Source organism: Perkinsus marinus (assembly GCF_000006405.1).
Source record: "Perkinsus marinus ATCC 50983 genomic scaffold scf_1104296975428, whole genome shotgun sequence".
Taxonomy (NCBI): Eukaryota; Perkinsozoa; order Perkinsida; family Perkinsidae; genus Perkinsus; species Perkinsus marinus.
Window position 1 is genome coordinate 337,153 of NW_003200804.1, and position 27,473 is coordinate 364,625.

The 27,473-nt window shown below is 52.3% G+C and overlaps 11 protein-coding genes and 1 non-coding gene across 12 annotated transcripts; 6 read left to right on the forward strand and 6 right to left on the reverse strand.

Annotated features, from left to right (window-relative positions):
• Nucleotides 1–13: 13 nt before the first annotated feature.
• Pmar_PMAR013762 (conserved hypothetical protein) lies at nucleotides 14–1,536 on the reverse strand (the record flags this gene model as incomplete). The annotated part of the gene is made up of 4 exons (XM_002765650.1): nucleotides 14–108; nucleotides 316–459; nucleotides 563–719; nucleotides 772–1,536. 4 exons carry the CDS (start codon nucleotides 1,534–1,536, stop codon nucleotides 14–16), a joined length of 1,161 nt encoding a protein of 386 aa, XP_002765696.1.
• A 334-nt stretch (nucleotides 1,537–1,870) lies between these two features.
• On the reverse strand, nucleotides 1,871–7,395 carry Pmar_PMAR013763 (hypothetical protein; the record flags this gene model as incomplete). Its single annotated transcript, XM_002765651.1, has 3 exons — nucleotides 1,871–1,985; nucleotides 2,104–3,841; nucleotides 4,035–7,395. The coding sequence occupies 3 exons, from the start codon at nucleotides 7,393–7,395 to the stop codon at nucleotides 1,871–1,873; spliced, it is 5,214 nt and encodes a 1,737-aa protein (XP_002765697.1).
• Nucleotides 7,396–7,671: 276 nt separating this feature from the next.
• Pmar_PMAR013764 (hypothetical protein) lies at nucleotides 7,672–8,976 on the reverse strand (the record flags this gene model as incomplete). Its single annotated transcript, XM_002765652.1, has 1 exon — nucleotides 7,672–8,976. One exon carries the CDS (start codon nucleotides 8,974–8,976, stop codon nucleotides 7,672–7,674), a length of 1,305 nt encoding a protein of 434 aa, XP_002765698.1.
• A 617-nt stretch (nucleotides 8,977–9,593) lies between these two features.
• On the forward strand, nucleotides 9,594–10,840 carry Pmar_PMAR013765 (conserved hypothetical protein). The gene is made up of 7 exons (XM_002765653.1): nucleotides 9,594–9,712; nucleotides 9,806–9,872; nucleotides 9,922–9,997; nucleotides 10,112–10,233; nucleotides 10,278–10,363; nucleotides 10,410–10,534; nucleotides 10,611–10,840. The coding sequence occupies exons 1-7, from the start codon at nucleotides 9,609–9,611 to the stop codon at nucleotides 10,796–10,798; spliced, it is 768 nt and encodes a 255-aa protein (XP_002765699.1). The 5' UTR covers nucleotides 9,594–9,608; the 3' UTR covers nucleotides 10,799–10,840.
• Nucleotides 10,841–11,642: 802 nt separating this feature from the next.
• Pmar_PMAR013766 lies at nucleotides 11,643–11,715 on the reverse strand. Its single transcript has one exon. It is a non-coding gene; the product is annotated as a tRNA-Arg (tRNA).
• A 634-nt stretch (nucleotides 11,716–12,349) lies between these two features.
• Pmar_PMAR013767 lies at nucleotides 12,350–13,120 on the forward strand (the record flags this gene model as incomplete). The annotated part of the gene is made up of 3 exons (XM_002765654.1): nucleotides 12,350–12,407; nucleotides 12,454–12,617; nucleotides 12,662–13,120. 3 exons carry the CDS (start codon nucleotides 12,350–12,352, stop codon nucleotides 13,118–13,120), a joined length of 681 nt encoding a protein of 226 aa, XP_002765700.1.
• Nucleotides 13,121–13,425: 305 nt separating this feature from the next.
• On the forward strand, nucleotides 13,426–14,583 carry Pmar_PMAR013768 (hypothetical protein; the record flags this gene model as incomplete). Its single annotated transcript, XM_002765655.1, has 6 exons — nucleotides 13,426–13,505; nucleotides 13,555–13,666; nucleotides 13,709–13,817; nucleotides 13,917–14,133; nucleotides 14,185–14,282; nucleotides 14,501–14,583. The coding sequence occupies 6 exons, from the start codon at nucleotides 13,426–13,428 to the stop codon at nucleotides 14,581–14,583; spliced, it is 699 nt and encodes a 232-aa protein (XP_002765701.1).
• An 821-nt stretch (nucleotides 14,584–15,404) lies between these two features.
• On the forward strand, nucleotides 15,405–15,782 carry Pmar_PMAR013769 (hypothetical protein; the record flags this gene model as incomplete). Its single annotated transcript, XM_002765656.1, has 2 exons — nucleotides 15,405–15,539; nucleotides 15,585–15,782. 2 exons carry the CDS (start codon nucleotides 15,405–15,407, stop codon nucleotides 15,780–15,782), a joined length of 333 nt encoding a protein of 110 aa, XP_002765702.1.
• A 2,309-nt stretch (nucleotides 15,783–18,091) lies between these two features.
• On the reverse strand, nucleotides 18,092–20,556 carry Pmar_PMAR013770 (arsenical pump-driving ATPase, putative). Its single transcript, XM_002765657.1, has 12 exons — nucleotides 20,427–20,556; nucleotides 20,253–20,374; nucleotides 20,062–20,205; nucleotides 19,863–20,015; nucleotides 19,704–19,805; nucleotides 19,518–19,655; nucleotides 19,357–19,470; nucleotides 19,254–19,312; nucleotides 18,956–19,055; nucleotides 18,810–18,904; nucleotides 18,641–18,761; nucleotides 18,092–18,274 (listed from the first exon to the last, which is right to left on the reverse strand). Exons 1-12 carry the CDS (start codon nucleotides 20,527–20,529, stop codon nucleotides 18,140–18,142), a joined length of 1,386 nt encoding a protein of 461 aa, XP_002765703.1. The 5' UTR covers nucleotides 20,530–20,556; the 3' UTR covers nucleotides 18,092–18,139.
• A 1,594-nt stretch (nucleotides 20,557–22,150) lies between these two features.
• Pmar_PMAR013771 (hypothetical protein) lies at nucleotides 22,151–22,618 on the reverse strand (the record flags this gene model as incomplete). The annotated part of the gene is made up of 2 exons (XM_002765658.1): nucleotides 22,151–22,466; nucleotides 22,584–22,618. 2 exons carry the CDS (start codon nucleotides 22,616–22,618, stop codon nucleotides 22,151–22,153), a joined length of 351 nt encoding a protein of 116 aa, XP_002765704.1.
• A 2,261-nt stretch (nucleotides 22,619–24,879) lies between these two features.
• Pmar_PMAR013772 (Uridine phosphorylase, putative) lies at nucleotides 24,880–25,755 on the forward strand (the record flags this gene model as incomplete). The annotated part of the gene is made up of 1 exon (XM_002765659.1): nucleotides 24,880–25,755. The coding sequence occupies one exon, from the start codon at nucleotides 24,880–24,882 to the stop codon at nucleotides 25,753–25,755; it is 876 nt and encodes a 291-aa protein (XP_002765705.1).
• A 528-nt stretch (nucleotides 25,756–26,283) lies between these two features.
• On the forward strand, nucleotides 26,284–27,195 carry Pmar_PMAR013773 (Uridine phosphorylase, putative; the record flags this gene model as incomplete). Its single annotated transcript, XM_002765660.1, has 1 exon — nucleotides 26,284–27,195. One exon carries the CDS (start codon nucleotides 26,284–26,286, stop codon nucleotides 27,193–27,195), a length of 912 nt encoding a protein of 303 aa, XP_002765706.1.
• Between the last annotated feature and the right edge of the window lie 278 nt (nucleotides 27,196–27,473).

The window sequence follows — 27,473 nt, forward strand, 5'->3', positions numbered from 1 at the left end:
ACCAAGGCGAGCGTCAGGCAAGAAACGTTTCATTTTGGGGCAAGTCCTCATCGGTGACCACATCGCTGAGGCTCACTCGATGGACTTCAATCCACTTGTCGAAGCGGCCTGAGAAGAGGGAGGACATCAGCATCGATCAGTGTTGGAGGATTATATGTTCGCTTTCGTCGCTAATTTCTGATACTCGAATTCGGGTAGAAGTGTACAGGAACCAGCGAGAAATTCCCAAAAGTTCCATATTGTCACCAACACATGTATTCGACCAGGTGCATATCTTCCCACACTTCATGCGGCCAACCTAGTCGGTAATCATACCTGGACGGACGACTGCTGGGTCCAGCCTCTCCGGTGAGATAGTCGAGGTAGCAACCACCGCCAACGACTCCTCCACATCGGCATCTACTCCATCGAGACAAGTGAGGAGGGTAGTCAGTGTACGCCGATACGTTCCGGATGTACCTGCGGGATGGATACCCACCGAGTCTGACTGAACCCATGGCAGTCACTTGAGGGAAGCCTCATTGCTACTATGGAACACACTGTGGTCTCGGCCAGGACGTACCATCATCATCGGCCGCATCCTCCCGTGCCGTCGCGATTGACTCTAGGCCGTCCAAGATGAGTACAGCGGGAAGCTTGAGCCTGGCCGCATCGAACTGCCGTTGCAAGTTACGCTCAGTCGAGCCGAGGTACTTCCCAAAGATGCCAGACACGTCCACCTGAGGTCCACGTATATCCGGGAAGGGGCCGCCAAATGAAGAGGACGCCTACCCGCACGATAGATACCCTCGAGGGCATGAAGTCAGCCAGAACAGAGTCTATTAGGGTACTCTTACCACTGCCACTGACACCATGGACCAACACTCTCGCACTGGGGCGTAAGCCCATGCGCCTATAAAGATTAGGGTAGAGGAAGGGTAAGACCACGGCCTCCTTGAGGAGCTGGCGTTCCTCTTCCAAACCGTAGCAGGGCACAGAAGCCGACGCGCTAGTGCTGACAGTAGACTCCTCTGAGGCTGGGGAACAGTCGATCCGATCGGCCTTGTCGAATTTGGACAACCAAGCGCCTGCCACAGTTGCGAGGTTGCCTCTAGCCACCACTAGCAGGGAAATCCGCAATCGTTGACAGGCTTCCCATAAGCCCTCACAGACCTCGGCGTTGGCAGGGGTGTGGGAAACGTCGAGGAGAGTTACCGCCTTTGGGCCGAGGTTTCCCAACAGGTTATGGAAGCTGCGACGGTCTGGACGAAAAGTTAGCAGCTCGAAAGCACTGAGCTCGAGGGAGTCGGCGAATCGAAGGTCGTCGGGGCAGTTGTAGTAGAGGCAACTTCTGGTAGGTGGTGACGGGGTGACACTGTGACTTTGGGGTAGAGCAAAGCCATCGAATAAGGTCTCATTATGTCCAGACCCATCCAGCGTGAATTCAACGTTTTTGCCGAGTAGATTTAGGCATACTAGATGCCCCTGTGCTAGGAAGGGCCAGGCCCTCAGTTGACGCTCGGCAGCACTCCGGAGGACTTCTGGATTGAGAGACATGGATTGGAGCACATCGGGCCAGTGGGCACGACGAGGAAGGCTGAGCCTCCACGACGCTGGAGAAGGTTCCTGTTCATCTAAGGGTAGAAAGCGAATGAGTGATATTCTCTGCCGATTGTGATGTTACTTAGATGAGTGACCGTCACTTCTGATCCCAGCTGTCGTCGGGCCCAGGTGGGCAACTCCATCCGGCCAGCCTCGACCTTGCGGGACCGCAGAGACCAGAGACAGATCTGAGATAACCGTACCCAAACATGAAGACGCTGGCTAGACACCACATACCTTATGGCCACTCCTACTGCTCTCTACGAGGACCATCCTCGCGTCGGGCAGGTCAACCGGGGACAACAAGCAGGAGTGCCGAGGCCATGCTTCCCGTACCACCGTCACGGCCGTCAGAGTCACCGAAGCGGCGGCCATAGAAAGATTGCTCGTGTTCTAGATCACGCCTGATGAAAGCATTGTCGACCAACGAAACTCTGAGGCTGGCAAGAAACCAATCACTTTATGCACGTCAACTTCCATGGAGGAGGGTGAAACCAAACTCGAAGGTCAACGTCGGGGTACCTTTCCACGAACTGAGCCATCGCAGCCAGGCTGGACACGCATGGTGCCCGGCTGAGGACCAGCCTCACCCAGCCGCAGTCGTGGGTGTCTCGATGGGCCTCCAATACTCGCGCCACCTCCTCTAGAGCTCTGAAGTCTGGCTCGGTGTTGCGGACCCAGCCGTGATGGTAGGGCGTCAGCACTGTGACAGAAGAGGTATTCTGAGGCACTGGGAGGAAGACCGTGGGCGGGCCAGAAACAGACTCCCCATCGCCATCCTCTGGTGTAAGGACGTACTCCACGACTGAGGCGAAGCGATGGCCAACGAGTTTAGCCTGAAGATTTCCTGGAAGGTCGCTAGGAGCCCCCAGGACCCCCAGCTGTTTACACACCTCCCGCGCTCCTGCACTGCCCAGTGATCGGATCTCGACCGGCCGGCCTTCCCTGATGTGCCGTAGCACTAGTCCTATGGCTGCCTTCCAGGCCGCCTCGAGAGCCGCAGATGGAGATTCCTCCCCGAAAAGGTCAATCACGGAGATCAGAGCCGTAGTGTCCAACCTAGAAGCCTTCAAGGCTTCCTCTGCCGTGACCAGCAGCTTGGCCTTGGCAGCCTGATCGACTCGGTCCGCCACGGGCAGCATGGCTTGAGCGAATGTCGCTAGGTTGCCGTCCACTGAGCCGACGGAAGCGACTGAGTTCATAACTGTGACCAGCGCCTCAGTGGCGTGCCGGTCTTCCTTCTCCACTTTCCCTATATAACCCGACAGAGCAGTAGCGACCATCGCGAGCTCTTCCACCTTCCAAGGTCTCCCTCCCCCTCGACCCAGGATGAGCCGACACGCCGATTCCATCAGCTGCCGTACCTCCATCGAGTTCACCAGACTTTCTGTCCTGGTGACCGCCCATAGTACGTTGCTGAACTCCCTCGTAGGAAATCCATATGGCCACCCGGGGAGCATTGCCTCTATAGCCTGTCGTAACATCGGCACTACAGCTCGGTCCTGGTCACCTCTCCAGAGCTCAAGGGTCGCCACTGCCCACAGCGCGCTGGCCATCTCCCGCGGTTGGGCTGATGGGTCCGACAGGATTCTACTAGCTAAGGCAAGTAGGAGTTCAAACGGCAGAGGCTCTGGACGGCGGTGCTTCCAAAAGGCCGCGAATGACCACAGCATAATACATACCTCCCGTATTGGCGTACCACTCAGGGAGGTCAGGTTAGTAGCAAGATGCTCTGATGCCACGGAGAAGACACTTTCGTGCCCAGCCGTCCCAGGGGTCTTGGCATAGGCCCACAGTAGTCCCGCTAGCGTTCCCGAGTTGAGCCGTCCTATTCGCCGGCCACGGGCTCCCTGCTTGTCGTCACAGAGGACAGCCGAAAGGCACTCCGGCAGCGGTGTAGAGGGACGAGCCTTCGCCCAGCAGTAGCAGAGCCGGGCCACAGACTGTGGATGAGAAAAGCGACCGCCCTCGACCTCTACTACAACCTCGTCCAGAATCCTCTCCAGCAGCTTAGAGGAATCTTCACAGTTGACCGACACCAGGCGGTACACAGCATGGACTTTGTTCCGATCATTCAGGGCCTGGTCCCTCCACAGGGCCTCGACGTTGTCCACAAGATCCGCTTTCCCCCACGTATTGAGGAGCCGCCGAATCTCCATCTGCTGACCCGCTTCGGAAGGGCCAGCCACCCTCATCACCGCACAGAGCCGACGATACGACCGATACATTAAAAAGAAGATACCACCGAGGGTAACCCTGTCTGCCAAGGAGGACCGCCCCCAACTGTCGAACCCAACAAGAGCAGCCCTACGGCTTTAGAAACGCGCGATATGGACACACAGTGTGGTGAATGTTACAGTCGATGCCAGGATTAAGATTCAATACCAATAGTACAACAGAGCCAAGGACGCGGATCCTGTCTTATGGTGACTACCCCCACCGACACAGTTTACACTCCCTCAGTGTTGGACTCGGGTTCATCTCGTCAGGCTCGGGCTGGCAGCACTTGTCGTGATACGTATGGCCACAGTCGAAAATGGTGACCTTGCCAGAGATATTCCCTTCACCCACCAGGGGCCTCTGACAACCTTGACAGAGGACCGAGCCCACGCTGAGGGCACGACTCTGCCGAGACACCAAGTCAGAGAACAGCTTACTAGCGTCCTGTCGGCATATATCTTCGGTCGCCTCTGCCAACGAGTAGGAAAAGCCAATACCGCCCAAGAGGCTCACCAGAGGCTTCCGTAGGGCATCATCATCAACCCGTCGACCCGGCCGCTTCCGAAGCAGCGTCTCAATAGACTGACCCACGGGTACCAAATCCAATACTCCCCCCTTGCGTAGGAGCATCTCCGAAATCTGCAAGTCGTCGCATGCCATCGCCAAACAGGGCATCCAAAGCTTAGAAATTTGCTCTGGCTGGAGCTTCTCCGCTCGCCTGAGGGTGAAGTCCGCTGCTAGCGAGACCAACTCGAGTTTATGAGACTCCTCCTGAGCCTTGGCTAGAGCGTCCAATACAGTGGTCACAGCACCATCATCGTCCTCGGCCTTCTCACACAGGCAGAGCATGCCCTGAACGCTCGAGTACCTCTGGCACAGCTCTCGTGCCTGGTCCAGCGGTATAGCGTCCTTATCAGCTCTAAGTAGGAACTTCGAGACGCCCGACTGGCGATCAGTCCGTAGTAGCAGCTCCAGCCCGGTCATCGCATGGGCGCGATAGAACTTCCTCCGACCCTCAGCGTTCCGCCACGACGAGTCTGGGTTCAAGAGCGGCAATAAAAATGCGCAGTAGAGGTCATCAGAAATGTCCCCGAGCTTCACAACAGGCCCGGTCGACTCCTCCAATTCAAGAGTGCCATCCATAAAGAGCCGCCCAGTCTCTGCCGGGTTCAATTCTATGAGCCTTCGGACCAACGCCAGCGCAGCCGTCCGGATGCCTCGAGAGATCTGCGGGTCATCACTACGTATGATATCGTCGAATATATCCTCGCTGAGCTGTGGCGCGTCCAAATAGCATGCTAGCATCTCCTGGTAATCCCCCAGACAATGCCCTAATGCCCAGGCCTGGACAGACCGCATGCCTTTGGCCGCCGCCTCCTTCACGAACTCAGCGACGTCGATCGATGCGCACTTATCGTCTTCATATATCCTCTCAAATGCCACTTGTATCCGCTTCTCCGGGAAGGCCTCCAGCATGACCTTCAGAACCTGCTGCCGAACCTCCCTAGGTTCAATGGCAATCCCCAGGACCTGGCAAGCCTTGGCGACGAATACGTAATAGCTTCTCCAGGCTTCTGCATCCACATCACGGTCCGGCCTCTTCGTCATCCGAATGCTGCACTGCTGTATACACTCTTCGGTCAAGGGTAGAGCCTTGAAGAACTCGGAGGCTGAGATCTCGAGGAGTTGGTCGAAGCATCCAGAAGTGTCACTAAATACTGCCTTGACGAGGTCGTTGACGGCCGTGGCGGGTGGCTTGGGCACGGGAGTGGGGGTCTCCAAAGGGTACGGCTTCCCCGCCAGAGTAGAAGCAAGATACGAGTAAAGGTACTCCACAAGAGGCATGCTAGCGAGCCTCTGACGTTGGCCCTTGGCCTGTAGCCTCTCCATGGCCCTGACTGAGGCATCAACGAAAAGTTGCAAAGGTGTGGTATAGTCACCGAAGGCCACGTTGTAAATGTACACCACAACCGACCAAAGACCGAATTCGGTCGCCATTCGGGTGGTGAAATTGAGGTCCAAACTCTCTGGGTTCACACTTAGGCAGAAGTCCTCCGCCGCCCTGCGCACCTCCACTGTGGGATCCTTGGCGAGCTCGTCTTGAAACCTCGCCAGAACGAAGGCCACGATCTCAGAGTCGACGGTACCAGCAGGAAGGACTCCGGAGCGTAGTCTGGTCTCAACTACCTTTAAATAGACGTCCCGCACCGCTTCGCCACATGCCTCGCAACGAGCAAAGACAACACTGTAAAGGAAGTCCCATAGGGCCATACTGGCACAGGCATCCACGGCCAAGGTCACGCACTCCTGGACCCTCTCGAGGTCGTCCTTGGGCATGTCCAGTAGGAACACCCGCAAGAGGGCTTCCATTTCTACCGAATTCGGCCGATAAACGTCAGCGAGTTGGGGCAGACTACCACTACCAATGCCAGACACTAACGTGATAGCCGCACTCATTTCCTGCTGATCCATAAGCTTCTTGATCTCGTCTTGCCAATACCCCACAGTGACCTCTGTGAAGTGGTGGGAATCGGCCCCAGCCTGGTAACCGGGAAGGACGACGGTAGAGCCAATGACTGTTATGAGGTCAGGGCAGTAGGTGCCCAAGAGCCTGTGCCGGTAGACGACCTGGCCAGTGCCCCTCAGCATCGTCCCTCGGGGTCTGTTCGTCTGCACTAGGATCACTTCACGGGCGCTGGGCTCCTGCGCTGGGGCCACCACGGCAGCAACGAGACCTCCACCGACACACCGAATGCCCCTGAAGCCTGTCGAGAAGTCCTTCGACGGTAGAAGGACTTGACCGATGACATCGAACGTCGTCAAGTCCTCTCGGGGCCTGAGCATGTGCAGGGTCTTGCCGACCCCGACGCAAAGCATGACAGGTTCAGTACACCAACAGAGGCTCAAGGAGTCTGCCTCCGACAAAGGCATCTCAAAAACTAGCCTCGGGGTTGGGACCATGCCCACCACCGTCAAGGCCTCCTCTGATACCATCGCGACCAAACCAGCGTCGACCATTTTGGATCCTCGGAGAGCCGCCATGGCCTTCACTGGTTTCTCCTTTTTTAATAGGAGCTTCTTTTCACACGTCATCGTCACCAAAAAAGTGTTGAAAGTGAGCATGTAGCAACGACCAAGCTCATCTGTCGTCAGAAGGTTCTGCCTCCCCGTAGGCCCCCAAAAGGCCACAGCCGTTATGGGACTGTTTTGCATGTCCCGAACCAGCTTCTGTAAGGCGTAGGTATTGGCATCGAACAGCGCCACTGCCCCCGAGGCATACCCTACTACCAGTCCAGATCCATCCACCGACCAGTCCACGCTCCGGGCTGGCCCTGCATCCTCCGCTGGTGGTCGTATAGTCCGGACCCTCTGGGCACCCAGTTCATGGGATACGACGATGGTGTGCCCGTGCTGAGTACCGAGGGCCACCTTTGGCCCACGACACGCTGCGATGCACGTGAAGCGGAAGGTCGAGACGCCGGTACGGACACCCTTGACGGAGGCCTTTATCGGCAACTCCACTGAAGAGTAGTCCAGAGAGGTCAACGACTTAGCTGCTGGTGTGGAGAGTGTTATAGCAGACGAGGCCGTCATAAGCACAGATGGAAAAGCCCAAACACATACCTGCCGTCCACACACTCCTGACCTCATCCGTATCTTGCACGCGGGAACCTTAGATACCCTTTCCGTTGAAACTGCACACAACACACATCGTCAACGTTTGACATTATCACTCAGGCATGCATCCTACCATTGGTAGGACCATGGAGGCGCTAAGGCCTCTCGGAACAGCGAAAGTATAGTAGTCACGAGGAGTCTCATGCGCATAGCGTCCATAAGACGCAATAAAGGGATACGACTACTGACCTCTTAAGACTGCACTGCCATGTCCTTGACATCCTCTAGTGCCCTCTCGGACAGGGACGCCCCGTTGGGCGAATAGTCGAGCCCTTGATAGGGTATATATGGCAACGGTGGAGGGACCATCATGGGGTAGGGATGTGGACCGATGGGTGGATAGTAGTAGAAACTCGGCAGCGGTGGCGGTATTGGATTTCCTCCACTAGAGGACTTGTATTGTCGGCTCTCATGCACGGTCCTGGCCGTAGTGGCGCCGCCGCCGCCCGTAGTAGTTGCTGAACTACAGTAAGAGGTCATGATGTATTCTGCACGAGAACAGTCAGCGAAATGCATGCGGGACTTGACTCCGACTCGTTCGAGGAGGGAGGACATCGGAAACGACACCACCTGGAAGGCCGGGGACCCTGAGAGGGAGGGACTGCTGGTACCTCCACCACTGCTACCACGACCAACAGCGTAAGGGACCATGCCTGCTGGCGGACTGTTAGAGGCTGTGCTGAGCCTAGTATCGTCGGCTGTGGGCTCGGAGTCGTCACAAGGTTCGTTACCATCGCAAGGGTTGGCAGCGACCACAACAGGTGTTGTCGTATCCCCGCAAGGCTCCCGTCCACTGCATGGCGTCGCGACTTGGCTGTACACTACGTTGCCTAGGGACTGGTCTGGGCATGGGCCGCTACCCTGGCAAGGGACCGAAGCGGTGACCACTACAGGCGAGGGCATCTCACATGGCTCCTCGTTGCATGGGTCGGCCACGTCGCACGAGTCAGGACCATCGCAAGGCACGGGAGGGTACTGCTGGAAGTACTGCATGACCTGGGGCATGACTTGGCGCCAGAGGGGATGGGCCCGTGGAGAGGCCATGAAGAGACCATACTGTGAAGTCCCAGCAAGGGGAAGGTTAACCATGGACACTCTACCACCCATCAACAGGTCGTGAGGGAAGCCCGGCTGAACCACGATGCCGGGATCGGCCGACACGCCACCCGAGTCGAAGAGGGCACAGTACCGCAGTGACGCCATACGGACCGAGATCTGCTGTTTGAGGAAGAGCGGTAGGTAGGAGGGGAAGTGCTTCTTGAAGCAAGCCGTGGAATCGGGACCAAGAACGTCCCAGTAGTGGTGGTGGTAGAGCGGCTCGGGGAAAAACTGTTGCCAGGCATCAGAGAGCCCTTGGAGCCCTGGAGGGTTGTTGCCAGCCCCTACGATATGCAGTATTCTGGGGATATCGCCAGCCGTGCTGCGGAGGATGTTGGTGACGAGGCCAACTGTAGTTAGTGGTAATACCGAGAGGAAAAAGGTGAGGAAGAAAGCCATGATGGTGACTAAGCTGATCCTAGCGAAGTCGGTCACAGAGTCCCAGGGCGAAAGACCACACCATCAGTCCTGAACTGACCCGACTCTGAAGTTGGTCATCACTTAAATTCCATGATCGAATTTAGTCGACGAAATCACCTAGGATTTCTGATCGTAACTTGTCGACGTTTTACCCCGGGTAAAACCCGCCAAGAAATGGCCGACTGCCACCACCTTGGGTAAATCACCCAGCTTAAGAATGATTGTAGCAGTGAACGAATCTCGGCCAATACGACAACGAGTTCTAAAAGGGACTGTAACTTGCCATTCACTGGGGCACGTCGGCCGCCACCACCACGATCGCAACAGCTTGGTCACCTGTCTCTACTTGACTTTCCTCAACGAACCGTCTGTCCAACATCGTTTTCGCGTACACTGCGGAACAGCCAGCCTACGAAGATGAACCTCTTGAGGGCCGTGGTCTCAGCTGGCCATCGGTGCATCGCGAGCCCAGTCGAAGATGCATATCTTAGGGCGTATGGGAAGCGAAGGGCGAAATAACACGTTTCTGTAGATGTTTCCAAGCCGTAGTTCTCGAATCTGGATTTGCATAGGCTCGGCCATCCTCCCTTGCGCTCAGTTGACCACTCATCATGTCACCTCAAGTCCTACTCGAGCAGCAGGGTCGCGAGCGTGGCCTGTTCGTTGACTGTGGGGACATAGTCCAGAACGGTCTGGTCGGTGTTGCTAGGGAGAGGTAGTAAGGTGGGCCCATGCCTTTTTCTGAGTCTTCGCTTCTCTGATGGGTTTGCCTTGTCATCGCGGCTCATCGGAATTTTCCTCATGTAAGGTTCGGCATTCCAGAAGATGTTGATTTCGAGCTGCGATACGGAGGGTTCATCGGCGGCGCCCCAGTGGTAGGTTATGCTTATGACATATTTCCCGTTCAACCATGTCGAGGTTTAGGTTACTGTTGCCTTTGGGTCGGGGTTGGTAGGCGGAAAGGGTGGTTTTGGGTCCTTGTTGAAAGGCCAGAAAGGACGTAATATCAACTGTATTGGCATCATCGCGGATATTCACTCGTAGCTCGTGATCTCACTGGGGATCTCCTGCCCTGATTTCTATCGTGAAGTGAATGGACAAGTTGTGTGTGCAGGTGGTAAGAAGACGACCAACTTCGATGCCTGTCGGGACCTCGATGGCCGTCGAATACGTCATTCTAGGATGACTGAGAGGATACAGGAGTTCGAGGAGAGGCAGAGGGAAGACGACGAGCTGGTACTGATGCCTTTGAGTATCCAGTAAGGCCACGTATCGATCAGGTTGCAGCGTTGAAAGGGCCTGAAGAAGACAGTGCTACCAAGGCCACTCGAAAGGCGGTGGAGAAGGAGGTCAAACTGGATAAGGAGTAGCAAGCAAATACCATTACCGTTATTGGGATGAGCCATACTCAGATACACTAAGGCCTTGAAGGAATCTGGGAGGGACCGGTCAGACCTTATCCGGAAGGGTCTCAAGAACAGTGGGCTTACTCCCTCCGAAGCCATAGCAGGAGTTTTGGCTCCTTCCTCTAGCAGTAGTAATAACAACGGGTCGGTTCATCGGTGTCGTAGAAGGCTCCGTTATTATCATGGTTCGATCCGTAGTTCGTATAGGTTCTAGTAGTAGCTCGAGCAGACCTAAGAGAGCTATTGAATTAGAGAAGGGCGAGAGCGAGGGAACTCCTGTGAAGAAGGCGGCTAAGAAGGACAGTATGGCCAGATTTGACGCCATGCTGGGCCTTGACGGTAGTAGTGATGAGAGCTCGGATGATGATGATGATGAGGAGGATAAGACCGACTAGGACTTCGATCGAGAAGATTGTACTGTATCATAACGTTGAAACAGGTCGTCTACCACGACCCGAGTATATTAGACATGTCCTAGCGTTGGGTTATTAATCATTCCTAGGGGTTCTTATTATCGCCAGATGCATTCATCCCGTCATTCAAGCGCTCAACAAGCGGGAACGACTCAATGAACATCTTTCACGACATCATTATGAGATATTTCTGCTGGGTAGTATGAGTGGGAGCTTCTCCGATCCGTCCTGATTCTCCGGGTAGCCTTCCAGTGGTGGGCTTTTTCGCCGTTCTGCGCCTCATCTCGCGCAAGTTTGACACATGAGCATGTAAGGTTTAGAGTTATCAGTCCAGAATGACAATGAGAACATAACAACTAAGATTAACAATGACAATCTAACTTTGCTACTATAGTGATATAACACAAGCAATGTCTGGGATGGTCTGAGTTTGACCGAGGCAAATGCGTACAGCCATAGCGCACTTGGCAATATACCATACAAGTTTGATGACAAATGAAGTGCTTCAATGTCAGTGGTGAGCTTGTATGTAGTATTTCAATCATCTACGTACTCCACGACTATGCCGCGCGAGTAAACCATGGTGGACAATTCTGATCGTAAGGTAATGATTACGGGGGCTGAGGGAGGTGGTAATAGGTGGATCGGTTCTGGGACAATGCCAATCTTGAGTTTAGCATAATTGCATTGTTACATACTGGCATTCTGATTGCCATTCTTGGTTGCTCATCTTCTATCTTGCCTGCTCATCTGTTATATCTGCGCAAGAAAAGGTGTAGTTGAGGTGAAGTTGAAGGAAGAAATGGTTGAAGATACGTGTTGAAAATACCCTACCCGGGGATCGAACCCGGAATCTCCACCTTAGGAGGGTGGCGCCTTATCCATTGGGCCAGCAGGGCGGATGAAAATAGGTTAGTTGGCACGTGGTCACTCACGGGATTTTTATTTGAGGCGTCCTCGACCGGTTCCCCGATAGTCACTCGACAGGGAGAGTGCTCACACGATCATAGAAAAGGAAAATTTCCTTAGGAAATAAGCACGCAGACACTACTAGTCGCTCAACACCCGTTCAGCTGCTCTCGCGGGTTTGACCCGAAGGCAGATGGCTAATCTTACGTCCAACTCTGCATTCTCATAATGCTTGCATAGAACGCGCCCTGGGTGAGGATACTTCCCGGAGAAGACCATCCTCACCCGTCAATCCACGCACTGATGGTGTTGCTATAACCCACATGAATCGGCAGCAGGTTACCAACTGATAAGGTTACGTCTACTGGATTCCATAGCACGGTGTGTTGAGCACTTAGTATTTGTTACAGTGTGCTTGCAGCATCAATGATGATGCTACATTGTGCTTCTGTCTCAGTGGGCGATTGGCTCTTACGGTCTCAGGAGGTCATTTCCAAGAGCTTCTTGGCAAGCAGCAGTGTAGTTCAGCTCGTAACCAGGTGTTACTTCGTTGCTTGATACTCTGTGGCGATCGAGTTATGGCGACTGAAACGTGATGTCGTCGAAAAGTATATTATCACTTTAATGACTCGACCAGGGGATACCGAGAGCCCTGCTGGTTATGGGAGGTCGTGTAAAGCAGGTGGGAGCAGGCACCGGTCTCCACTGTGTTATCGCTGTACTGGCAGTCTCCTTCTGTATAATACATCCCAACTGCAAAGGTCGCATACTGCCTAGTGCCAGTGGGAAGTCTGTGCTCATCGACAATAGCACCATCGGTGGGGACGTTATCTTTGATTCTGTTATCAAGGGAGGCAAGCCCCAGAACGAGCTATTCGAGATGATCTGCAAGGTGAACTCACCCGAGGGTGTCCGTGCAGTGTGTCCTTCCCTCAGCCGTTCCTGAAGGACCTCCTAGCCGAGACGCCCGACAGTGATAACAAGGGACTCCTCGTTCTGGCCGCTGGCCCTTCTGGTGCCGGCAAAACCTTCTGCGTCACTGGTGGCGCTACTAAGTTCTCCGATCGGGGCTTGATCCCTCGAACATTAACCTTTCTGTTTGATCACAAGCCGAGCTCGATGCGAATTGAAATATCCTTTTATGAAATATACAAGGAAGAGGTCGTCGATCTTCTTTCCCCGAGGGTCAAGATTTCCCACAGTGAGGATCTCACTAGAATGCTGGTGGACGACGAGTCGGCAGCCTACCAGGCCCTTTTCACTGGCGATAGCAATCGCCACTTTGAGAAAATGCCGCAGAATACAGAGGCTAGTCGGGGCCATGCCGTGTTCGAGATCCTCGTTAATGGCTACTATAAGGTACCAGACGGAGGTCTCATGCTGGGTACCGCTTGAGCTCAGATAACCTTCGTAGATTTGGCTGTGTATGCGCCCAACTGCCGCACCTCGACGACTCGATTGAACAGGAAGTCCCAAGACGCGTTGAAGAATGTGATCCAGTCGATGGCTCAAGAGGCGAAGCGGAGGAGCAGTCCTAATGGGGTAGAGTCACAATCTCCAGCCTTCCGGCAAAGCATGCTTACTTTGATCTTGAAGTGAGAGGAGGAAGACCCCGCTACGGCCCGTGGAGGCACCGGCGGTCACTACTCAGGCCGTACCTACAGTCCGTACAGTACGGGGACATAGGCAGCGTTCTGCTAATGTGCCTTGGTCCAGGAGGGTCCGCGGCTTCTAGGGCATGGGGTGAAGGGGCTAAAGCGGATAATCAGCAATGGGCTCAGTAAGAGGGGTCGGCCAGTGTCGCTCGGGCAGGGACTCTTCCAGTGTAGGTTTGCCGAGTCGTGGTGGAAGGCGTTCCACAGACGGAGGCCTGTGACCGCCTCTAAGGCGGCAACTAGTCGAAGGTCGCAAGAGGAGGAGGAAGAGGACGTATCAACAGATGTGGGGCTTGCACAGTACAGTGAGGCCGACAGTGTCTCTTAGGACATTGACTGGAGTGAAGAGCCTACCCTGCCGGCAGTCCCCCCGATGCAGCTCGCGCCGACTCAACACGTCGCTGCCTCTCTTAACCCTGTACCGTGGCACAGCAGCAGTAGCAATCCGCCTGTGCACCCAACAGTGGCGCGACAGGAAGGCCACCTGGAAGAGGTAAGTGATGCTGTGATGCTCAACTTCCAGTGACTTTACTCAGGAGCCTTCTGTGAAGAAGTCAGTGTCAACCTCCCTTACTCCGTTCTCGAAGGCAGAGAGCCCGGCCGGCTCACTGGGTCGGTCCTTTTCCGCTGTGGGAATCACGAAGAGCCCGACGGCGAAGGTGGCGACCTCCCAGCCGCTTACGCCGCTGCAGGCCTTCTCACTAGCCTCTACGCCGGTTATCCTGACGCCTCAGCAGGAGTATCGTACCCAAGGTGGGTGGGTCCCCGCTGGCTCTGTCTGGTCTTATCGTGTTCTACCCTAAGGCCCATCGGCAGCGGTAGCGTTTACCTCACCGGCTATGTGGACAAGCCCGCCCTACGGTGCACGGACTCCTATGGCGGCCTCTGCGACGCCGCAGCAGGTTAGCCGGGCACCGGTGATCCCGATAAGAGGGATCGTGGGGGCGCCGAGGCCTCTGACACCGCAAAGCAACTTCCGAGATGAGCTGTTGCTCTCGCCGCAGTCGCTGAGTCGATATCGCCAGATGCTACCGATTCGGACATTGAACTCTGCGGAGAGTTTTCCCAAAGCGGAGGTCAGTATGATCTGCCCTGGCTGGATTGAATACCCTATTCTCAGACGGTACAGTATACGAGCCCTCCTCGGCCTCTCTCGAGTTCGATGATGAAGAGCCGTTCAGTGAGCGCCCTCCCCACGCGTAAAGTCTCGGCTGTGTCTAGCGTTACGCCGGTATACACTACGAAGCCTCCCACCGGTCATTCATCGCCGGTGTATTATGAAGCCTTGCCTCGGGTAGGCATACTGACTATGGTTAGTTCTGATGACCTTCCTTATTGTGTTCAGGCATCAGCATCTTCGAATTACATTCACGACCCGCGCGGCATTTCGAATGTCTATGCTCAGGAAAACTACAAGGTGTATTCAACTGCTGGGCCCTCTTATATCACTCAGCAGAGTCCCCAGTTGATACACACCTACACCCCTGATGGGGACTATCACCCTGTGCGTACGATCTGTACCACAGTTTCACGTGGGCCGATGACGGTGTCGACGCAAGTCCCAAGTCGCATGAGCGTGCTGGCAACCGAGCAGCAACCACCGTACCGCCAAACAATGCAGCCTTTGATGATGTAAAATGACAATGTCGAGTAGAATTAATATCCCATCATGACTACTGTTGTTGAAGACCTCTCGCGAGGACGGGCAGGCGGTTGCCTCAGTGGTAGGCTAACGGCCGTGCGAGACAGTGCCATGGTATACTATGGATGTCTTGCGTTGAGTCGAGCTGCTGTAGGGCAACTAGGGACAACATCCAAGAAGAACCTCGTGCTGATCTTAGCTCAGTATGCGAGTGTATTTTTCCAACCGGAGTGTCCGCGTCGGCTACTTCATGTGCACCCACATACTAGGCTTGGAATTGTTGAACGATAAGCAGCTTATGCTGACAGAATGTTTGGTATTGTGCTGTAGGCAAGAGGCGCTCTGTGTTGGCTGGTCTTCCAGTGCAAACTTGTGTGCAAGAATGCGCGGATATCTCTTTCTCTCTGCCCTAATCGGCCTTGTTGCTGCCCAGCTCTCCCTCAACGACGTGGATGTGACTACTGATTTCGCCCTGGATATTCCCGCCGCTCAGAGAGCCAAGTTCGATACTGAAACAGTAAACTCTGGTCGTGTGTTAGTGTGTCGATCTATGGTGCTTCAGATCGCCAACTTGTCCGAGATAGAAAAAGACATCATTAACGAAACCAAATCGATCTGGTCCTGGATTCGCCAAGTCATCGCCTCGCCGATGTCCATCGGTGATTACGCTTGTCTCACTATGAAGGCAAAGTGTGGCAAGACGCTCCTGAGGCAGACCATTCAAATTGGTTACTGCGAGCCGCTTGGGACGGACATGTAACTTCCGTGGCTCATCGGACTAGACAACATGATAACGTTTCAGGTCATTCAAGGTGTCAGTAGGGCAGATGACGAAGTGCTTGCACTTGCCTGAGTGGATTGACCCAACGGGAGGCTCTATAACCATACCGAAGTTCTCTTCTCAAGTGTAAGGGAAATGACACTATCGGAGCGAGACGATGCGGTGTAGGTACGACGATACTCAATGCACAGTGAACAGCACTCGAGCTGATGCTGGCTTGGCCTCTCTGCGCAGGGTTCACAAGATACACATCAAGGAGGGGAAGTGTGTTGTTAAGGTTGAAGAAGAGCCGCTGCCGACTCTGCCGTCTACTGCGACGAATGCTTCTACTACGCTGACTCCAACTGAGACTACTACTAATTCTACGAATGTCCCAAGTGAGAGCGGAGCGCTCCCTTCAACGGCGGCCGAGCCCGAAATAGGAGTGAGTGAGGATGTAACAGTTGATTAGATTTAAGGCTAAAGGAGCATTTTTTCCGAAACATTTCATTAGAATCCATTTACAGTATTATCAGTCTTTGAGGAGATCGATTTCACTCATTTGAGAGCTTTTCCTGTAACACAGAGTACTTATCAGTCATTGTGTTTCACGGCTGTTGATTCAACTTCATTATTTTCATCGGCATTTGTGCATGAGGCGAATCCTGTGCCTCGCGCACAGATTCAACGGAAGGCAGGTAAGCTGGGAAGCACCAAAGCTTCTTCGTTTATCAGTCAACTTGGCATCGGAAATAATTGGCGGGAATGTGTCTCATCATCACGAAAATGCGTTCGTCTAGACATGTCCAGACTATAAGACTAGCGATATCGGATGCGCTGGTATCCCGGGTTCATCACATGTAAGTAGTTATCTTCTGGTGGTGCCTCCAATGGAACATATCTCGTGAAACCATCAGTATTGCTAACGTTTCGCGCTCATCAACCAGCGTTCACGTTTTTTCCGGTACCCAAATGAGAGAGTGTAAGACAGCGACTCTAGCAGAGAGCTTTGAAGATTCCGAATGAAGTACAGTACACAATCGCTATCGGCGACCAGCAACTGCATCTCCAATTTGTGGATCGCATGACATTACATGGACTCCCTGTCTATTCTACTATCCTGAGTTACTTTGTTCCGTGTTCTACAAGTTGCCGATAAAGTGACAGAAAAATCCCAAACGCGAGGATAGTTCGTCCTCAGCTCACTCCTCATCAATACAACACAAAGTATGAGGGAAATCGTATAGGCAATGCTACTTGAGATCAAAATGCGATGTCAACAAAGGCAGGTCTGATTATCCACTAATCGTGCTAGAACATGGCCGACGTTCGACACCTCCGCCACGTCTTCGATGTGCCAGGCTGCACATCCCAACAGAACTGCAATCATCGCAGCAGCTCTCTCGCCGAATATGAGAGTGAATACCACACCTCCAGTAACCCCTACAGTTAGGATTGCCAGATCTCGCACGTGGTCGCTCGGAGGGCTGTCGGGTATCGACACTATCGTCTCGAGTACTGCGTAGTTGGTGACGGCCTTCGCGACATGGGTAGCATGCCGACAGTATGGACAAGTAACGTACTTGCCGAACAGCCAGGAGTTCGAGGTGACAGACTCCATGCACTTAGCACAAACACTGTGTCCACACCGTGTGAGTACCTAAAGACGCTTTCGTCGTTAAGGGAGGGTAGTGTAGGCATACCATGGGGCGGTGCTGAGAATCGTCGTAGTCGTTGCAGCATATACCGCATTCCAGAGGAGCAAGGACACCCCCACCACTGCCGTCTCGTGGCTTCACTCGCATAACGACTTGCGGTAGGACTTGAGATAATCGAGCCGATGCCCAGTCCCAATAATCTATCATATACTGCGACATCGAACACTCATTTACTAGTCAGCCTGAATAACTACACAAAGGCGATGCAATGCAAGGTTCGACCGCCTTGAACGCAACAAGAAGGGTTCTCTGATATCGAGTGCAAATGGGAGAGCTCGTAAGAAGTCATCATATGATCAGAGAGATCAAGCGGTGTGCAAGCGAAGTTAGCAAAGACTGTTCTGTAAACTTCGGTACTCCACACTGGAAAAAGTCGTCACTGCAAAGAACGCATCCGTCATGAGAATACACCCCAGACTAGGTTAACCACTGTTCATCCATTACTGACTACTTCCTCGCATGAACAGCAGTGCGGTTGAGAAAAGTACAACATACGTCCACACTGACGGGGGCTGTCCAGACCCTCGCCGTTAAATCACTCCAACGCATCACATGGTATTAGCCTCAGACACTAATAGAGAATACGCTAGGGTGTATTTTACCACGCAGCTACTGGTATAGTAGTGGTATTTTGTCAAACTAGAGAAAACGGGGGTTCTCGGAAGTCGGCTCATAGTCGTCAGCAAGCATGAGGTTCTCTGACTTCAATGAAAGCATCTTGTACTTCTTGGCTTCGACCTCCACTCGCACAGCCACTCGTCCATCGTCGGTGACCTGTAGAACTCACTCACTACTTTCAAGACTACGTAGAGACTTGTTGACCGCCTCGTGTGTGAAAGATTTGCAGGAAGTTTTTCTTGAGAATTTCACCCATGACATGGGCCGTATAGAAAGTTTTAGGTCAATAGAAGATCTACGAAAGCAGTGGTGCCGTGCAGTGTTCACTATTCCGTGAACTATTCGATTAATGTTCACTATTCCGCGCGGCTTTCCGCGCGGAATTTCTCGGGTTTTTATATATTCCAACCATCAACGAAAAGTCAGGCTAGACATGAGTAAGCACAGTTACTGTGCCTTTCCGTGCCCACCCTACTAGATTGCGAAGCATGCTACTACTCCTCTAGATTTTGCATACCGTACCTTGATGACTTCGGCGGGCTTGCCATTGTAGTGCTGAGCCTTCGCCAGACCCGTGACCACCACTCGGTCACCATCCATGAATGAACACGAGTCGACATACAGCTCTTCCCGAACACTTATCCTGACACAGCACGCATGTGCACGGTATGAACACAGTTTATGATCTCACCTGTCCACCAGAGGTATCGGAGGAGCGCTGCCTTGTCGGTATCCCTGAGGCAGTAGCATCTGGCTGAAGTTGAGCAGACTGGTTACACCAGTAACCTAACAGAGCGAGGTTTCTCCTCGACAGCCTCTCGATGCAGTGGCGCCTACCTCATAGGGGAGCAACGGCAACTGTATGACGGATAAACCGGCATCCGCTACTTCAGGGAAGTTTCGCAACTCGTTCAGGTACTTCTGCTGGATTGAATTCCTGAAGGGACCATCAGCGTTGGAGAATATTCACATGGTCAACTACGCGGGTTCATAGGAATGAGGAAACCTGGGGAAATTCTCGTAGATTTTCAAACACTCTTGAGCAAATTACTACACTGCAGTACGAAAACTCCTCGAGCTCAGATGAGGAAGCACTAGGAGAAATACTACTAGTCGACTGACGCGAGGAACTCACCTAGCTCTGCAAAACTGAACCGACTGCTGTATAGTCCTCCACGGACCCTGACCGAGCGCCTGAGGGATCGCCTACGTCGCATTGTGAATTACGAGTATAGTACCTCCTCGCCTTTCTGGGCAGTAGAGGCATCATCGATCGACAATGACGTGAAATCGCCAAGCACAAGCTGGTTCACAACAACGTGCGAGACTGCGACTTGATCCTTGTGGAGCTCCTATGGAAGTGAGCGGTCCACCTTCACTCGCCACGAAATTGCCTCACCCTCAGAAGCCTCTGACTTTCCTTTATACTGAGGTACTCAGCGATGCATACAACTACAAAGGTTGTCCTCATCCGGTCCTTCAGCATGCGTCCAACCTTCTCGATACCTCTCTTATAATCGCGTATCCTCGAGGTCACCTGAAGACACCTTGAAACGCACTGCTCGAGACGACAACGCTGCGTTACTTTTTTGCGCAAGGCTTCAGTCTGAGAGTAGTTACCGCCCTTGACCATCTGCCAATACTGCCAAAGAGATGTCTGCCATGACTCCAGCTTGGTCAGTCCAACCTGACTAGTTGATAACGCAGTTCCCACAGTTCTACTCCCGAGAGGTCCCCATACTACCTGTAAAATATCAGGTAACTGTAGGAGTTTGAGAGTATGCCCTGTCGGGGCCGTGTCGAAGACTATAATGTCGTAATGTCCGCCTTCCAATAGGTCTACTACAGAGGAGAGGGCCGTGGCCTCGTCGATCCCAGGTATGCCAGATATCCAGTCCTACCGTAAAGAATACTACACATCCGAGCAGTCGAAATTCTCCCACCTGAAGTTTCTCAACGTTATTGATAAGATCGTTGTAGCCGGCCTGGTGGGCGAGCTGACCCCACTGCTTGAGCTCTTCTGTCAGGTATGCCTGGGGGTTAATCTCAAGGACGTCCAAATTCGCCACGCCCGGTACTGGGGTCGGCTGAACGCAGACGGATGATCACTGTTGCGGAATGCCTACTATCATACTTCGCCACCGAACCTCGTTCGGAACGCATCGCCAAGACTATGGGCTGGATCTGTCGACAGCAAGAGCACCTTGCGGGTGTATGCCAACTGTATGGCTATAGCAGAGGAGGTCGTGGTCTTGCCTGTGGGGAAAGAGACCATACGATCGCGCCCCTCGTCCGAAGTCGGCATTACCGACACCTCCCTTGCCACCAACGAAAATGAATTTCAGATTGGGGTCCTCAACGATCTTGTCGATATAGGCCTGTCGGTCGTGAGCCGAATTGACGGTATTCATAATAACAAGGAACAGAGATCAGTAACTACTTCACCGGATGCACCCCGTAGTGAACCTCCTCACACTATTACGGACACTCAAGTTTCGATGTAAGAAAAAATGACACCACTCGACTTGGCTGAAGACTCACCAGAACGTAGCTCTAGACCTCAAGATCCATTCACTGCCATTGACAATGCCTTCTCCTCGCTCCTATTACTCTAGCTCCTTATACCTCTATCACATTAGAAAAAGGAGAGACCCTAGTTAGGGATCCTAGTAACTAGGGAACTAGGGATCCTTAGTTAGAGCCAAGTTCGGGAAATGCTGGTGAATTCCATTCCCCGGGAACGGTGCCCGTGCAGGGCGCAAACACACGTTGTCACCAAACTTGGTGTCCTAGATCACTATTTGTTGTCACTACATTTAGTGACACCAATTCGCCGAGCTGATGGATATCCAATCTTGCGCTACTTAAATAACGTGCTTAGTAAGAACTTCTTACCTAGCACTTTATTGCACGAAAGCACAATTCGGGCCCTGACACATCCGCTACTGGATATGGTATGTGAAATGGAAGGACTATTCGGTGAGCTATGACATGAAGTTCTGTTGATAGTTTTACGATAGAGGTGATGAACTTACCGTTCCTTTCAATGTCAAGGTTACCTGAGAATCCACGAGGTTAGAGTTCTTGACAAGGACTCCTTGTACAAGAGTTGCAAACCAAATTCAAAGAGGACGACGATCCGGCGGATCGTGCCACGGCCTGGCAACTCGCCAGTGACAACTCGCCACTGGCAAGCATTGGTGGCGGTAGTTAGCAATACCTTATCGTTGGAGCTGTTATCTCAGTCGTGGGCCGCGTCTTGTGGCCATTGTATATAGTAGTCCTTGGAGTGGTTGTCATTTTTTGGTAGTTTTTGTAGTGGTATTCGTTCAACGAATACCGGTAAGTCCAACAAATTTCGTTGTAGGACTTGTAGGTATTGTAAGACCACACCTGTCACCATGACCTTTCTTCCCATATTTATCATTGTTGGAGTAAGGAACGGTACCATACTATGTTGAAGCAGGCATAACACTTGACGCCGTCAGGGTGACGGAAATTCCGTTATTATCTGCGATTATCTGTCAGAGTCTGTGGCTGTCGTTTATAGACTAGTGGCTCCTGATACCTCCGCTCAAGACTGCCCGCTCCGGAACAGGCGTCTGGTTCCAGTCGCTGTTGAGCAGTGCTTGTTGGTGTAGTCCGCTACACCAACAAGCCAGGACCTTACTAATTAGAGCCCGCTACATGTAGCGGGCTCTAATTAGTAAGGTCCTGGCCTCCATTGTAAGCGCATCGAATTAGTTACTAATTATTAGTACCATCGATGTGATGGGTAGAGCCTCTACCGTAGAGGCACTAAGGTTTGACCACTAGTATTCGCCGTCTAGATCCCCTAGTCCCGTTCAAGTAACCTACTATCGTCACTTCAGGGTGCACTGAGTGACTTAATCCGAGTCTCAGTGTATCGATGGCGATGAGATGCTTCACTTGCGACAGATTGATATTCCATGTCTGCTCATATTGTTTATTGATAGTGCTGGATACGGGACCAGCGGCTAGTCACCGGCCAGATCCCACTACGTGTCCTTGTTACTGGTCACGCTCAAGAGCTAGTTCGCCATCGACTCGGGATAGATTATGCAGTTTTTGAGTCTTCAGAGCGTGGACGAGAGATGAGCCTGTCCAATCCCTCAAGTATGACAGAGTGACGCTAGTCGCGGCCTCCAAATAGCTGTCCTGCACTTCGGAGTTCTCCATGCTGGCAAATGCCGCCGCACTGCAGTCGGACCTGCGGTCCAATGCGAACCTCGAATAGAGCACATACTGGACATGAGTGATGCCCAGCTCGAAACACCGCATAAAATGGGAAGCATCCAGACGGAGCTTGATATTCGGAGCTTCGTATCTAACTTAGATTACCGTGACCCAAGACCCGAAAGTATCCATTGTAGTGGATACGTTGCTCATGAAATTAGCTGATAAGCCGATTGTGCAAGCAATGAGCATATCATCACCCTTTGACCTTGTAGAGCGCAACAGCTTCTTATCAGCGTCCATGAGCACAAAGGCGAAGTTTCTTATGTGCTTTGTGATACTGTAAGAAGCCTCGAAGCTCTTCAAATGCGCACAGAATGCCGACAGCAACCACTTCAATCCCTTCCAATACGAAATCCTCCCTCTATGCATCTCGAATAGGGCGAAGCTAGGATCCTCCGGCGACGCAGCGAAGCCTCCTCCAGCAAGGTACACCAAGATCGATGTCTCAGATATCAAAAAATGCTACTCAGAATGGGCATTCGCTGATGATATTGATGTCGCCGTCCTCAATATCGATGAGACCTTCCCCATAGGTATTGTTACGCCAACTCGTAGTAGATCCTGGCCCTGATTGCTCTCGAAAGTGAACGTGTGTTGGAACTGTGGTCCGAGCCTTGGACCTTGGAAGTCTTGGACTCCAAGATACTCATGATATCTACTACGCTGAACGTGAAGACTTCACGTACAGCTGTCGCCAAGGTTACCAGGGCGTACAGCACTATCAAAACTCGCAACCGCTCTTATTTTCTACATGGCTTTTCCTATTGTGAGCTCTATTGCTCTCGGCGAGAGGATCTCGCTAGCTTTAGCATTCAACTGCAATGAACCATCGAACCTCTCTAGTTATCTTTGGCGCACACAAATCCCTCTTGAGCGCATAGGCTATGCGGCATAGCTTCTGTGTGGACCACACAGTGTGGTGATTTCATTCACGCCGATCCTCCCGCGCGAGGCTGCTACCAGGATATCAAGTACGTAGCCCCAAACCACTCCTACGAAATCAACCCACGAAAGGACGTCCTCCTCGCGGCTTTTGGTCAAAAGGTTTTGGGGGGAGGGATTCGACGAAGAGAAACCTTATGCCACCTTACCTTGCTCCTGGACCCATAAATTGTTAAGCAGCTCGCAATGGCACCAGCGCAATATGTACCTGTCATCTTTGCCTCCTCCGGTTGCGAGTCCCTTCTCCCTTCATGTGGAGGTCGTAGGTGGATCACGCTGAGGTTCGTCAGCTGGATCCCCAGGGTCGTCAATTCTGGGTCGTTTCATTCGTGAACCTATTACCGCCATGGGTACTGAGTACCCGGTACTCCTTCAGATGTTGCCGTACGCGGATTGGGTATGGTACCAACTTGTTTCCTTGTAATACTTCAGCATTTGACATTAGCTGTAGCACGCAAGTATAATATAGCTTGGTGCATCAACCTCCTTGGATCCCTTTGTACGATAAGCACAACCACCAAGTGTTGGGTTGACAATGAGAGCGAGTCGCTCTGAAGACCAGGAGCAACTCAGAGCCGTTACCTACTGTATGCCCGTTGAATCAGTCTCATGAGATACGTGTGGCCGCCGATCACGTAAACCTCGCTCAAGTGGTACTAGGGGTTATTTAATAACCGGACGATCTCGATTAGAATAACCGTTGTTCTAAGCGAGATCGTCCGGTCTTCGGAATTCCCTTGGTACCCGAGCTGTACCTTACTCCATGACGCTTGCTATGCACGTCTGGTGGATCCTAATAATAATGCTCCCCCACGCATACGCGACCGTGTGCCGGCGCAGACTCTACACTGTAGAGTGTGCGCTGTCAGCGCACAGAAGCAGTATGCAGACGCACGGGTCCGATAAATGATACCTGGCCGAGGCAGCTCACTCCAAGCTGTAGGCGAAAGTCTATGCGAAGCTGTGGCTATATTAACAACGATACAAATCTCTCCTCCGCTCATGTTATAGTTCAGGAATACACCTACAATTCGTGTGGATGTCTGAACCTTGTACTCCATGTCAACTGACAGGACATGCCTCAGAGCATCTCCGAAAATGTACAGCTCAAGCTCGTCTTCTGCTGGGGAGCTTGTCATCATCGTTGGGGTGCCACTGACTCAAGGGTCACTGAATGGCATATACCGTATCTAAGGTTGCAAGGCAGCTATGTGACAACATCACCCGGCGTATGAAGTCTTGTCCTAGGCTAGTACTCCTAATCCATCTAGGCTCTGACAACTATTCGCATGGTGCCTGACTCTTCCATTTTAATGGTTGCGCACGGTGTCAGACACTGAATTTTACCGAATCGGGAATCGACGAGCTTTCGAGCTGAATACACTCGACCAGTGGTCGTGTGTGAGAGATCTCTCTCAACTCGCAATTGCTTGCGCGCTCTCCCTGCTCAGCTCCTTCCCCAGGCCATCACTTCAATGTCTGGCGAACCTCCTGTGAACGAAGTAAGTACGCAAGCCGAGGAAACTCTGAGGTCACCGGGATCATCTACTTCCAGCAGAATGTCTGCCTTCTCCAGGGGACTGAGAACAGACATCTTCTATCATCTCGGCTTGGATACAGACATGGATCTACATGCTATCTTTGGCAATGTTAAGTACTTTGTGCTCATGGGCTCGGCTCACCGAGCTGAGTACTTTGCCGAGGCCATGGGGAATGCGATGATCTCTCAAGGAACGCCCAAACGGGTAGTTGCTCGTCTAGGTAAGACAGAGCGCTACAGCATGTATAAGGTTGGACCTGTTGTCTCCGTCTCCCACGGGATGGGTGGTCCCTCAATCCACATCCTCCTCAATGAACTTGCTAAGCTTTGTTACCGTGCTGGCATCGTGGACTCCGTGAAGTGGATCCGTATGGGTACTTCTGGTGGATGCGGAGTACCTCCTGGCACTGTGGTGGTAACAACCCAAGCCCTGAATGATGAGGTGGAACCATACTGGAGGTGTGTCCAGCTTGGTAAAGTCGTCAAGATCCCCACCGACTGTGTGGATATGAAGTTCGTGGACGCTATATTGGATTCTGTGCCTGACAATATCCATGCTGTTAAGGGGAAGACCGTGGCAGCTGATGATTTCTACGAAGGACAGGGCCGTCTCGATGGGGCACTTGAGACCTGGTACAACGAAGACGACAAGATGGCCTTCCTGAGTCGCTTGTACGACGCTGGTGTACGCAACATTGAGATGGAGAATGTTGCCTTGATGGGCTTTTGTAATCGTGCTAATATCACAGGAGCGTGTGTCTGTGTGACCTTCCTCGATCGTTTTAACGGTGACCAAGTCACAGCTACCAAACGTGAACTTGCTTGCTTCAATGAGCACTCAATTGATGTGGTGACCAACTTCATCGCAAGTGAACTTGGACGATTCGGGTGCTAATCATCCTGGGAGGCCATTGTCAGCTTCATATCCGACACCATAGTCTTGATATCCCGTGTTCATCGGATACGTGAATTGTAGTAATAAGATCTTTTCTTGTTTTGGACACCTTTTATATCGGTGATACATCGCTAGACTCTATCAGACATCGTCTTTGATAATCGATAGGTTTCATTGCTTTGCTCTCGTTAGAGTTACAAAAGTACATGCGTCAATAATCGTGTGTATCTCGTCAACGATGATGAGAGCACTTGATACCAAACGAGCTCGAAGCTAATTGGGTTTTTGATAACTAACAGAGCTTGTGAGTGAGAACACACGAAAGGACGACTGAGTGAAGGCTCGAATATACCGGCTCTGAATCCAATGGACGATAATAAGTTGGAAGATGCGCGGCACAAAGAGGAAGACAAGAAGGAAATATTTGCTTCGCTGTAGTGCTAAGCTTAGGAGGTCTTCATTCGTCATAGTGTAGATACATATCAATCGTGAGTTATCAGCTCAACTGATCTTTAAAAGCTCAGCAATATGTCGACCACTTCCACCCCTGCCTCCAGACATAACATCTCCCCCTACGCCCAAGCCTTGTCTTGTGACCATTACTATCATCTCGGCCTCGATACCGATATGGACCTTCAGGCTCTTTTCGGTGATGTCAAGTACTTCGTCATGATGGGCTCTCCTGCCCGTGCTGAGACCTTCGCTGAGGTCATGGCCAACGCCTTTGTGGAGCAGGGTCTCCCAAAGCCTACCGTTATGCGTCTTGGTAAGACAGAGCGTTACAGCATGTTCAAGTGTGGGTCTGTGATCTCCGTATCTCACGGTATGGGTGGTCCCTCTCTCCATATCCTCATGAACGAAGTTGCCAAGCTCTGTAATCATGTTGGTATCATCGATAGCGTTAGGTGGATCCGTCTTGGTACTTCTGGTGGCTGTGGTGTTGCTCCCGGAACCGTTGTATGCACCACTCAGGCCATCAATGATGAGATCAAGCCCTGCTGGAGGACTGTGCAGCTCGGTAAGGTCTTCGAGATCCCTACCGATGTTCTCGATATGCAGTTTGTCGATGATATCATCGCCAGCGCCCCTGAGGATATTCCTGTTGTGAAGGGTAAGACCATGGCTGCTGATGATTTCTTCGAGGGTCAGGGACGAACTGATGGTGCTCTTACCCCTTGGTATACTGAGGAGGATAAGATTAACTTCCTCCATCGCCTACATGATGCTGGTGTCCGCAACATCGAGATGGAGAGTGTCGCCCTCATGGGCTTCTGCCAGCGTGCCAAGATCCCCGCTGCTTGCGTATGTGTGACCTTGGTTAACAGGTTGGAGGGTGATCAGATTACCTCTACTAAAAGACAACTCGCCAAGTACAACGAGTACTCCATTCGTGTGGTCAGCAACTTCATTGCTACCACTCAGGCAAAGATTGCCCATTAAATGATTTATTCATTTGTATTATCCTGAATTTGTTGTATTTTTCCAAATAACGAGACTCTAGGTAGTCTCGAGGTTAGACAATAACCTAACTACTGTCGGATTTGGGTGATTACTTTATGCTTCAACATACTTGTAGATCATGCTTTGAGTTTGTCAGTTGGGTGCACGGGCAACAGAGGGAAATTATTTCTCTGCATGAGAAAAACTTGTGATTTCAAAAACAATGTTATTATGCTTCGTGATTATAAAATTGTCCCATTCTGTTTCCCAGACATGAG